Here is a 12,744-nt window from a genome sequence, read left to right as displayed (position 1 = left end):
TGAGTATGTAAACCAAGTGGCATAGTTAAAGTGGCTCGTGATACATGTATTACATAAGGATGCAGTCGATGATATAGAGTACAGTATATACGTATGCATATGGGATGAATAATGTAGGGTAAGTAACATTATATAAGGTAGCATTGTTTAAAGTGGCTAGTGATATATTTACATCATTCCCATCAATTCCCATTATTAAAGTGGCTGGAGTTGAGTCAGTGTCATTGACAGTGTGTTGGCAGCAGCCACTCAATGTTAGTGGTGGCTGTTTAACAGTCTGACGGCCTTGAGATAGAAGCTGTTTTTCAGTCTCTCGGTCCCAGCTTTGATGCACCTGTACTGACCTCGCCTTCTGGATGACAGTGGGGTGAACAGGCAGTGGCTTGGGTGGTTGATGTCCTTGATGATCTTTATGGCCTTCCTGTAGCATCGGGTGGTGTAGGTGTCCTGGAGGGCAGGTAGTTTGCCCCCGGTGATGCGTTGTGCAGACCTCACTACCCTCTGGAGAGCCTTACGGTTGAGGGCGGTGCAGTTGCCTTACCAGGCAGTGATACAGCCTGCCAGGATGCTCTCGATTGTGCATCTGTAGAAGTTTGTGAGTGCTTTTGGTGACAAGCCGAATTTCTTCAGCCTCCTGAGGTTGAAGAGGCGCTGCTGCGCCTTCTTCACGATGCTGTCTGTGTGAGTGGACCAATTCAGTTTGTCTGTGATGTGTATGCCGAGGAACTTAAAACTTGCTACCCTCTCCACTACTGTTCCATCGATGTGGATGGGGGGGGGGGTGTTCCCTCTGCGGTTTCCTGAAGTCCACAATCATCTCCTTAGTTTTGTTGACGTTGAGTGTGAGGTTATTTTCCTGACACCACACTCCGAGGGCCCTCACCTCCTCCCTGTAGGCCGTCTCGTCGTTGTTGGTAATCAAGCCTACCACTGTTGTGTCGTCCGCAAACTTGATGATTGAGTTGGAGGCGTGCGTGGCCACGCAGTCGTGGGTGAACAGGGAGTACAGGAGAGGGCTCAGAACGCACCCTTGTGGGGCCCCAGTGTTGAGGATCAGCGGGGAGGAGATGTTGTTGCCTACCCTCACCCCCTGGGGGCGGCCCGTCAGGAAGTCCAGTACCCAGTTGCACAGGGCGGGGTCGAGACCCAGGGTCTCGAGCTTGATGACGAGCTTGGAGGGTACTATGGTGTTGAATGCCGAGCTGTAGTCGATGAACAGCATTCTCACATAGGTATTCCTCTTGTCCAGATGGGTTAGGGCAGTGTGCAGTGTGGTTGAGATTGCATCGTCTGTGGACCTATTTGGGCGGTAAGCAAATTGGAGTGGGTCTAGGGTGTCAGGTAGGGTGGAGGTGATATGGTCCTTGACTAGTCTCTCAAAGCACTTCATGATGACGGATGTGAGTACTACGGGGCGGTAGTCGTTTAGCTCAGTTACCTTAGCTTTCTTGGGAACAGGAACAATGGTGGCCCTCTTGAAGCATGTGGGAACAGCAGATTGGTATAGGGATTGATTGAATATGTCCGTAAACACACCGGCCAGCTGGTCTGCGCATGCTCTGAGGGCGCGGCTGGGGATGCCGTCTGGGCCTGCAGCCTTGTGAGGGTTAACACGTTTAAATGTCTTACTCACCTCGGCTGCAGTGAAGGAGAGACCGCATGTTTTCGTTGCGAAATGTCAGAATAATTGTAGAGAGAATAATTTATTTCAGCTTTTATTTCTTCCATCACATTCCCAGTGGGTCAGAAGTTTACATACACTCAATTAGTATTTGGTAGCATTGCCTTTAAATTGTTTCACTTGGGTCAAATGTTTTGAGTAGCCTTCCACAAGCTTCCCACAATAGGTTGTGAATTTTGGCCCATTTCTGCTGACAGAGCTGGTGTAACTGAGTCAGGTTTGCAGGAATCCTTGCTCGCACACACTTTTTCAGTTATACGCACACATTTTCTATAGGATTACGGTCAGGGCTTTGTGATGGCCACTCCAATACCTTTACTTAGTTGTCCTTAAGCCATTTTGACACATCTTTGGAAGTATGCTTGGGGTCATTGTCCATTTGGAAGACCCATTTGCGACCAAGCTTGAACTTCCTGACTGAAGTCTTGAGATGTTGCTTCAATATATCCACATAATTTTCCTTCCCTCATGATGCCATCTATTTTGTGAAGTGCACCATTCCCTCCTGCAGCAAAGCATCCCCACGTTTCACGGTTGGGATGTTCTTTGGCTTGCAAGCTTCCCCTTTTTCCTCCAAACATGATGGTCATTATAGCCAAACAGTTCTATTTTTTTTTCATCAGACTAGAGGATATTTCTCCGAAAATAATGATCTTTGTCCCCATGTGCAGTTGCAAACAGTAGTCAGATTTTTTTTTTACGGTGGTTTTGGAGCAGCGGCTTCTTCCTTGCTGAGCAGCCTCGTTTAACTATGGATATAGATACTTTTGTCCCCGTTTCCTCCAGTATCTTCACAAGGTCCTTTGCTGTTGTTCTAGGATTGATTTGCACTTTTCGCACCAAAGTACGTTCATATCTAGGAGACAAAACGCGTCTCCTTCCTGAGCGGTTTGACGGCTGCGTACTATTGTTTGTACAAATGAATGTGGTACCTTCAGGCGTTAGGAAACTGCTCCCAAGGATGAACCAGACTTGTGAAGGTCTACAATTTATTTTTCTGACGTCTTGGCTGATTTCTTTTGATTTTCCCATGATGTCAAGCACAGAGGCACTGAGTTGGAAGGTAGGCCTTGAAATACATCCACAGGTACACCTCCAATGGACTCAAATTATGTCAATTAGCCTATCACAAGCTTCTTAAGCCATGAAATAATTTTTTGAAATTCTCAGTTGTTTAAAGTCACAGTCAACTTAGTACATGTAAACTTCTGACCCACTGGAATTGTGATAGTGAATTATAAGTGAAATTATTTGTCTGTAAACAATTGTAAAAATTACTTGCGTCATGCACAAAGTAGATGTCTTAACTGACTTGCCAAAACTATAGTTGTGGAGTGGTGAAAAACAAGTTTTAATGACTTCAACCTTAGTGCATGTAAACTTCCGACTTCAACTCTATACGTGGTGGAAATTCCCCTGACTAGGTCAGTAAATATGGGCAATTATATTTTTATCAAAATTGCTACATTTCCCCTAAATGGTAGGTTAGAAAATCAAGGGCCAATCAATACCTTCTTGGAGGCCTCAGGGTGAAGGGCCTGTCGTATGATGAGGGGCCCGTCGACACACAGTGTGTAGGAGCTTCTGCCCAGAGCCTTCAACTCCGCTGAGACGGACTGCTGGAACTGTAGGGAGAGAATGAAGAGAGATACAAGAGGAGAGTCATTGTGAGAACATACAATGAGTCACACACACAACAAAACCAACAAAGTAAAGGCATACTTTAGTTATCAGCCAAGTAGCTCCCTATGGTCTTTTAGAGATCCAGTGTAAACCACTTGTGACCAGCAGACAAACATGGGAGTGCCAATGTCACCTCTGAGCAACCACAGAGTAACACAGTACTGATTAATTATGCTCTGCTGCAGCAAACTGCTAACTACAAAGGTTTTTATGCTTGGTTTGTTTTCAAATAAGTGCTCAGGGAGTTCTCTCGCATAAGAATTAGCATAGCGTTTCTAACCTTTAACACTTTAAATAGGCCAAGTCTTTAAATAAGCCTACTGGTACGAACAAGTTCCCTGAACAGGTAGGTTTGTGTTTTCTGGGGGAAGAACAGGTAGGGAGGCGTCCTGAGATTGACCAATGTGAATAGTTTTTTTCAGGTGTTTTCATAGCAAGGAAGCAGACAAGAGGGATTGTGGTGCTAATCAGCACCTGGAACAGGGAGGATTTCACTTAGCAGTTAGACCAACAGTCACAACCAGACCAAACAGACAGGAAATGGGAAAACAACCAACCCCAGCCAGAGAAACCAGCCGCTGCTTCGCTTCCTATAAAACAATGTTTGCCAATCACTAGGCCCTATAAAACACTTACCATGCCCCACAGCAGGGACTCCGAAATAAGTCTGTGTTCAGTAATAATCACTGCATTTAATGTGGGCCATTACTAGTGTTGTGTAAACATTACTGGTGTCTTTTAACAGTCAGACATAACACCTCACCATCACCTCAACCAACAAACTGACCTCTCCAATTTGCCAGTTAGTGCTGCCAATTGTATTTCTAGCTAGGCTGGATTCCTTCTTTGAGGATATAGTTTTGGTATCCTGTCTATTGGGGGAGAGTGGGGTAAGTTGAGCCACCCTTGTTTCTAGGAAACCACACATAAAATGTATAATCTGATCAAATATTGAGGAAGAGGTCATCATTTTATTGAGTCTGTGAAGGAAGAAACCACATGGAAAAAGTGATAAGCAAATTAGGTCCAAAATATATATATTTTCACCAAGTCAAATTAATGTATTGTGTTAAGAGTTTTCATTATGCTCGTGTCTAAACCACAGGTCATTTTAAGATTGTTCTATACATGAGTTGGGGTCTCTAAGTTTCAATATGAGGTCCTAAACCCAGCACAGAAGCCTCTATAACAAATTTGGTTGAGTGTGGTGTACCTTAGGCCATTATTGTTTTCACTAATGATATTCCAGTGACCTTTAATAAAGCATGTGTGTATGTACACTGACGACGCAATAGTATATACGTCGGCTGCAACAGTCAAATAAATAACAGAGAGCTCCAGTCTATGGGCTCAAGTGTTTGTTAGGTGTTAAGCTCGTGTTAAAAGACAAAAAAAGCGATGTTGATTGTGTTGAATTGTGTTTTGGAAATAAAGATGGGCATGGTTTTGAAAAAGGTAGTGGTAATACTTCATTCAGTACAAAAATGTGTAGGTGGCTCAATTTAAGTTGTGCCAAGAAACCACTTTTTGGACAAGTTGTGTTCTCAAAACTGTTTTTATGAATTCTGATACACATCCTGAAATATATGTAGATACCTTTGTTAGAAAGATACTGAAAGTAAAAAAATGGCTCAATTTAGCCAACATCAAAATAGGCAACACTTCTCAAATACTCTTTCCATTTCTAATAAACTATTCACCAATTTGTGGTTTGTTTAGCTACTACTTATCACGTTCTGTCCAGAAGATCTAATGGTCGTTAGTGACTAATTGTGAGTCAGTGAGGCTAATTTCTAGGCAAGTCAGTTAAAAGAACAAATTTATTTTTTTACAATGGCGGCCTACTGCAGCCAAACCCGGACGACGCTGGGTCAATTATGCGCCCCCCTATGGGACTGCCAATCATGGCCGAATGTGATACAGCCTGGATTCGAACCAGGCACTGTAGTGACTAGAGGTCGACCGATTAATCGGAATGGCCGATTAATTAGGGCTGATTTCAAGTTCTCATAACAATCGGTATTTTTGGGGGCCGATTTTTCCAATTTTGCCTGCCTGTTACGCGAATGCAGTAGAAGCCAAGGTCAGTTGCTAGCTAGCATTAAACTTATCTTATAAAAAAACAATCATTCATAATCTAAGTTATAACATTACTTGTTTATCTAGCGTGTCCTTCGTTGCATATAATCGATGCAACGCTGGGGGATGATTTAACAAAAGCGCATTTGCGAAAAAAGCACAATCGTTGGACGACCGTACCGAACCATAAACACCAATGCCTTTTTTTAAATCAATACACAGAAGTATATATATTTTTAAACCTGAATATTTAGCTAAAAGAAATCCAGGTTAGCAGGCAATATTAACCAGGTGAAATTGTGTCATTTCTCTTGCGTTCATTGCACGCAGAGTCAGGGTATATGCAACAGCTTGGGCAGCCTGGCTCATTGCGAACTAATTTGCCAGAGTTTTACGTAATTATGACATAACATTAAAGGTTGTGCAATGTAACAGGAATATTTAGACTTAGGGATGCCACCCGTTAGATAAAATACTTTATGGTTCCGTATTTCACTGAAATAAACGTTTTGTTTTCGAAATGATAGTTCCCGGATTCGACCATATTAATGACCAAAGGCTTGTATTTCTGTGTTTTATAATTAAGTCTATGATTTGATAGAGCAGTCTGAGCGATGGTAGGCAGCAGCAGGCTCGTAAGCATTCATTCAAACAGCACTTTTGTGCATTTTGCTAGCAGCTCTTCGTAAGCACAGCGCCGTTTATGACTTCAAGCCTATCAGCCTAATGGCTGGTGTAACCAATGTGAAATGGCTAGCTAGTTAGGTGGGTGTGCGCTAATAGCATTTCAAATGTCACTCGCTCTGAGACTTGGAGTAGTTATTCCCCTTGCCCTGCAAGGGCCACGGCTTTTGTAGAGCGATGGGTAACGCTGCTTCGAGTGTGGCTTTTGTCGATGTGTTCCTGGTTCGAGCCCAGGTAGGGGTGAGGAGAGGGACGGAAGCTATACTATTACACTGGCAATACTTTAGTGCCAATAAGAACATCTAATAGTCAAGGTATATGAAATACAAATGGTAGAGAGAGAAATAGTCCTATAAATACTATATTAACTACAACCTAAAACCTCTTACCTAGGAATATTGAAGTCTCATGTTAAAAGGAACCACCAACTTTCATATGTTCTGGGCAAGGAACTCAAATGTTAGCTTTTTTACTTCTACAACACTTTGTTTTTGCATTATTTAAACATGTTGCATATAATCGATGCAGCGCTGGGGGATGATTTAACAAAAGCGCATTTGCGAAAAAAGCACAATCGTTGGATGACTGTACCTAACCATAAACACCAATGCCTTTCTTAAAATCAATACACAGAAGTATATATTTTTAAACCTGTATATTTAGCTAAAATAAATCCAGGTTAGCAGGCAATATTAACAAGGTGAAATTGTGTCATTTCTCTTGCGTTCATTGCACGCAGAGTCAGGGTATATGCAACAGCTTGGGCAGCCTGGCTCATTGCGAACTAATTTGCCAGAATTTTACATAATTATGACATAACATTAAAAGTTGTGCAATGTAACAAGAATATATAGACTTAGGGGTGCCACCCATTAGATAAAATACTTTATGGTTCCGTATTTCACTGATTTTTATTGATGTATTATATTAAGTTAAAATAAGTGTTCATTCAGTATTGTTGTAATTGTCATTATTACAAATAAATCAAATCGGTATCGGCGTTGAAAAATAATATTCGGGTCGACCTCTAGTAGTGACACCTCTTGCACTGAGATGCAGTGCCTTAGACTGCTGCGCCACCCGGGAGTTCAACTTGAGGGAAATAATTATGTTAATGGGGGGGCTCTTATTTCAACTCACTTGCCGTTACCCACAAACACCATCACACTGGACAAAACAACACTAGGCCCCCTATACCATCATATGCATTGTATTGAGACTACAAAACAAAAGAGAGTTTTGTTGAACCCTTCATTGCGTCTATTGTCTACAGCTATCCTGAACCTATCACACCCTAAAAGGGATGAGATGTTTGAGTCCTCGTGGTGACCGGGACCAGGATGCTGGGTTGTTGGACAGGTCTGTCTTGCCACGTGGAGCTGTGGGATCCCATGCCACTTCAGGGCCTGGTACGCTACATTTCACCATAGTGTGATAACATCTGGGTTAGGGAAGCACTGATACACACAGGAAGCTCATTAGCTAAGGTGGGCCGGTCAGATAGGCCCCTAAGACAACTGACTGGCTTTCTCTGAAAAGACTGGCTGCCAAGGATCCAGAGGTCAATGAGTCATCATCTGGGAGCCATGACAGATGATACCCCTATGACATACAGTGTATCAACAGATACAGTAATGTATCTGGTAACATCTATGGTATAGATGCCAGTCATTTAAGTAGTCCCATAGATAATAGGACAAATATTAGTCAAGGAAAGTCTCGACTGACACAGTTGAGTATGTGACACAGAGAGGAACAAAACAGCCCAAACAGGTTGAGGTGCTGTGGAATTCAAAATTATTCCTCTGTTTCGGGGGGGGTAGAGCATCATTCTCAGAAGCCATCGGATATTAAACATTCTTCTGTCACCTCAGACACTGACATGCAAATATCTATCACATTTGTTTAGCTACCAAGAATCCTCTCCACACACACACGTACAAGCAGGAACAGACCAGGATGTGAAGGTAGTGGTGTTCAACCTAATGCATGGTGGGTGTGGTGTTTGTTAGCTCACGGCTGTTTTCACATCTATGCAGCCTCACCTTGCACAACCAGCAGCAGGATTAGGAATAGAAACAAATGGTTTCAAGGAACTAAGCGACACACCCTTTACTCTATCCTCTCTGCCAAACCAGCATACTATTAGAGCAAACATGTCCAACAGGACAGGCCTAACAAAGGAAACAGGCATTGATAAATATGCCAACACTAGCAGCAAGGCTGTCAGAATAGGAAATGTCAACATGCAACAAATGAGAACGTGCATAGACGGTCACCGTAATATATCTGACCAGCCAACCATTCATTGATTACCATTGGTTTCATTTTCCCCCAATGGGAGGTTCTCTGTTGCACTGTGCCATGGGTGAGTATGAGGTAGGAGTTTACCCTTGAACCTGGCCCCATCTGTGTTTGCTCTGTGGTATAAGCTATAGCTGGTGTGTTTGCATGGTGTTAAGACTGGACCCATGGAGAGGAGTAGAGCAGGGGTGGTGATGAGGCTCACGATAAGAGAGTAGAGTGTACCAGGCAGTACTCATGGCTAGGCCTGTTACATTCACACCACTGTCCCAAACTTTAGTCATTTTATGACTGGACTGTGGAGATTAGATGTTTACAATGCTGGCTCTGTATAGGATCCTCTGGCTTGTTCTCTACAAGGTACAATGCTGTTGGAGAGCAGGAAGGGAGAAGACCGAGGGAGGGTTTTATTGCTGCTGGCACTATCTTTCATTATCTGCTTCTGCTGTGCACCTGCCCCAGTGCCTTCACAACCTGGAACAGGGTGACGCTGCCCCACCTATGAGAGAGACTTAGCAGCAGAGAGCTGAACACGCTTTGCTCCGGGGTCCCTGGAACAGAGCATGTCAGAGCCTGTGTACTGTGTACTATCACTGCACTGATATGAGGCTCTTCACACTCAATACTAGCCCTAATAAGTGAGGGCCTAAGACTGACTGGGGTTCAATAAGTCCAAATCCCAAATGTCTTCCAGACAAACCCATTGATCTGAGAACAGTTAGAGAAACTACAACAGGATTCTGACTTTTTATTTTTATAAACTCAATCTTAGGGAGAGAAACTTGTTGATATGCTGAATGGAAGGCAGGCTACAAGCCCACAAGGAACAGTAGTTATTTAAAGTCCCCCCCAATGGAAAGGGTGCAGCCCAGTTCTAATCTCTATCGGCATTTTTCTCAGACTAAATAAATCTTTCACCAAAGAAAACAAATCTGTGTCCTTGGCTTGGCTACTCTGGCCTTATGACATTGACAGGTCCACTGAGATATGGTCTCTGCTAGGTTAGTTAGCTATTCCTACCTACAACCCCAAAGGCAGTCTCTCGTATGACTCACATTAGCTGAATGTCTCCATTCCTCCACTGACTTAAATCAATAGAGACAAATAAACTAAACCTGACCAATGGCAAGAGAAAGTGACCTAGCAGACAGAGGTAAGCCAGTAAAAAATGGATTTTTCTGGTTAATCTTTAAAGGGTCCACAGACCCACAAAACAAATGAATTGGGATGGCTTGCAGGTATAGAAACTCAAACTAGAGATTACTTCAGCAATCAGCAGTGAGAGCATCTTGCAGTACGGATCTACTCTAAATCTATAGTGTGACAACAGCAAGAGCACTGTCAAACTCAGGGGCTATATTGCAAAATGTTATTGAGGAAGGACTGGTCACTTCAACAAACCTGCTTGTTGCATGGGAGAGGACCACAGCATGGAGTCAGACAGCGCCTCTAATCATAACCCTAAATCACAAGGAGAGCCTGCTAATATGGGGTTTTCAATGATTGAAATACTGCTGGGGGAGGGGATGGGATTTGGTGTAACTACCTACCTACAGAGTGGATGGGATTCGGTGTAACTACCTACCTACAGAGTGCATACAAATACTCTCAACACTGCAGGCAGACAGAGCGGTTGAGAAACACGTTTGGCAACATAAGCCCTTTTGTCAAAACATACCAGGGGAGGTGGAACCTGAAAACACTTTTACATCCTGGTCATCATAAACAGGAACAGACTGCCTTATCGCACAACTACCTGGCCTGAGAAAACAGGTACTGGGCTATGGGCAGGGGTCTCTGTCACTCCCCCACTTTCTCTCTCCGTCCTCTACCCAGCAGGGGTATTTCTTTGCATTCCCAGGTAAACATTCAGTCTTCCAGATGTCAGCAGCTCGCATCAGTCTGGGACAAGACTAGACCTGCTTGCCTCCCCGTCCCTACCTCAACCCCACGGCAGTCACTGCTTAGCCAAGCAAGCCTACTCAAACCAGCAACTACACTGAGCCGGTCACAAATGACACCCTATTCTCATAGGGCTCTGGTCAAAAGTAGTGCACTATAGGGAATAGGATAGCATTTTGGATAGAACTACTCACGACCTGTCAGAGTTGAATAGGCCAAACAGCAGCCAAACCAAGTGGAATCATTTGTAAAGGTCAGATACCTTTCAGGGGTTTCCATTTGTTGAGAAAGATCGACACACCTTGACATTTACTTAACAGGATGAAGCTTGATGCTGAAGTTATCTCCCTCCAGGTGGTTGGTGACACAGACCATTTGAATGCTGTCATTCTTATCATGCATGGTTGTTTTTGCCAGTTAAAGTTCACCCATTATCATATTATAGATGAAATGCTTTGTTCAGCATCTTAAGCTTTTCTTTGGAGTCAGGTTTAAAATATTTAAGTCTGAGAATGCAGGAAAGCAAAGGACAAGACTCCAGATTTGAGTCCTAAAATGTTTTAGGGCCTGAACAGGAATCTTCACCAGTAGCCTAATCAGTCTCACCTGTTGCAGAACTTTGTCCAGAGGTTCAGCCTTGTAGAGTTCCTCCACAGACAGCCCAGTCTCCTCTTTACTCTGGTCTGTCAACTCCAAAGAGTCGGGCTTCACAAGACGTCTCTGAAGTTTCCCAACCTGTGAACGGAATCGGTGTTTCACCATGGCATGTGCCACCCATTTTAGTTCTAAACTACAGTTTGGTGAAAACGCAAATAATTTCCCAAGTCGGCACTAAACATGACAGGCCAATTTTATGAACTCAGACCATCAAACAAGCAGTTAATTGTCAAACAAAGCAGTTAATTGTCAACGCACAGTTGCCAATGTCAAGGCGTTGACATATAACCAAAAAGGTATGCTTTCTTTCATCCTATATTTAAAGCATTTCACTGAAGTTAAATCTGACAGGTGTAAACTACACACCCATGAGCCGATCGGTTGGATTAGTTGAGGCCCATGCGCACTTTTAAAACTGTGACCCACAAATAATTACAGAACGCATACCTTTGTTGATTAATAAGTCAGCTGTCAAGTTAAAACATGAATCCACTACTTAGGACACAAAAACACTAAAAAGTCAAGAAGAAACCTTTACAACGGGTGAGAAAGTCCGTACCTTTTTCTCATGTAGATCCACAATTTGCCACACCAAGAGAATTATTTCCCTCTCATCCGAACCCAGTTTACCCCCATTTGCACCAGCTGTTGCCCCAAAGAACACCACCAGAGTATCACTGTGCGAAGCCATCAGGGACCACAAGGGTAAAACTACAATTAAAAGCAAAGATGAAATAAAAATAACACCAGGGTCCACCTTTTTCCAGTGATAAGAGAAGAAAACAAAAGGTCTGGAAATTCAATTGAAGTCAAGTAAACGAATAGGGGGAAAAGAAAGATTATTTTCAAGAGGACACGAAAGAGATTTCGACCAAAGACTCTACCTGATCAAGTACTTGAGCGTGTTCTATCCAAAGACACTGGTTTAACTGGTAAAGAAAATTGGAAAAAATCCCTGTTTTCTTTCACACGAACTCCATGGCAAGCCCAGAATTGTTTTTCACCCTCGCTATTTTTCTGAGCTACCTGTGTATGATTCAGCCGCTTACTTTCAGTCAAGCTCCCAGGGGAGTTGGCCTATTGGCCGCATGGCAAAGGTGAGGGCGGGACATAGCGCACCAAAATCTATGTAAACTAACCTGATTGGTTTAGCATGTTTGGCGGAAGTAGTAGCAAATAAGAATCCGGCTGTTCACACACCTTTGAAGTAGCACAGCACCTAACGCCTCTCACACCGACAGTGTATTGCGATTTGACACACCAGAAGTAAGGCTACATTCAAAACAAAATCAAACGTTATTTGTCACGTGCTTGGCAAACAACAGCTGTAGACTAACAGTGAAATGCATACTTAGGCTCCCTTCCCAACAATGTAGAGAAAAACAGAAAAATAATAACGAGGAATACATAAACAATGAGTAATGATAACTTGTGGGGTACCAGTTCCGAATCGATGTGCTTATAGGTAGGGATAAAGTGACTTGAAAAATATAATAAACAATACCAGCAGCATATGTGATGAGTCAAATGCAGTCTCTCAAAGGGGGTCAATGCAGATAGTCTGGGTAGTTATTTGGTTAACTATTTAGCAGTCTTATGGTATTGGGGTAGAAGCTGTTCAGGGTCCTGTTGGTTCCAGACTTGGTGCATCAGTACCGCTTGCAGTAGGGTAGATGAAAGAACACTGTGTTTGCCTTGCAAGCATTGCTGTGCACAGGCAGTTGCAATGCATTCTATGTTCTGTGTGGTACATA

At 43.2% G+C, this 12,744-nt stretch overlaps 1 protein-coding gene across 1 annotated transcript in view; it reads right to left on the bottom strand.

Annotated features, from left to right (window-relative positions):
- LOC112236511 (epithelial splicing regulatory protein 2) overlaps positions 1-12,052 on the bottom strand; it is a 30,596-nt gene extending 18,544 nt beyond the window's left edge. Inside the window, 4 exon segments of the mRNA XM_042331053.1 lie at positions 3,193-3,306; positions 10,940-11,068; positions 11,550-11,701; positions 11,875-12,052. Coding sequence (XP_042186987.1) covers positions 3,193-3,306; positions 10,940-11,068; positions 11,550-11,681 — 375 coding nt within the window. The 5' untranslated portion in view covers positions 11,682-11,701; positions 11,875-12,052.
- Between the last annotated feature and the right edge of the window lie 692 nt (positions 12,053-12,744).

Source organism: Oncorhynchus tshawytscha, linkage group LG12, assembly GCF_018296145.1.
Source record: "Oncorhynchus tshawytscha isolate Ot180627B linkage group LG12, Otsh_v2.0, whole genome shotgun sequence".
Taxonomy (NCBI): domain Eukaryota; kingdom Metazoa; phylum Chordata; class Actinopteri; order Salmoniformes; family Salmonidae; genus Oncorhynchus; species Oncorhynchus tshawytscha.
The sequence above is the reverse complement of the archived record's forward strand: the minus strand, read 5'-3'. Positions and strand labels throughout refer to the sequence as shown.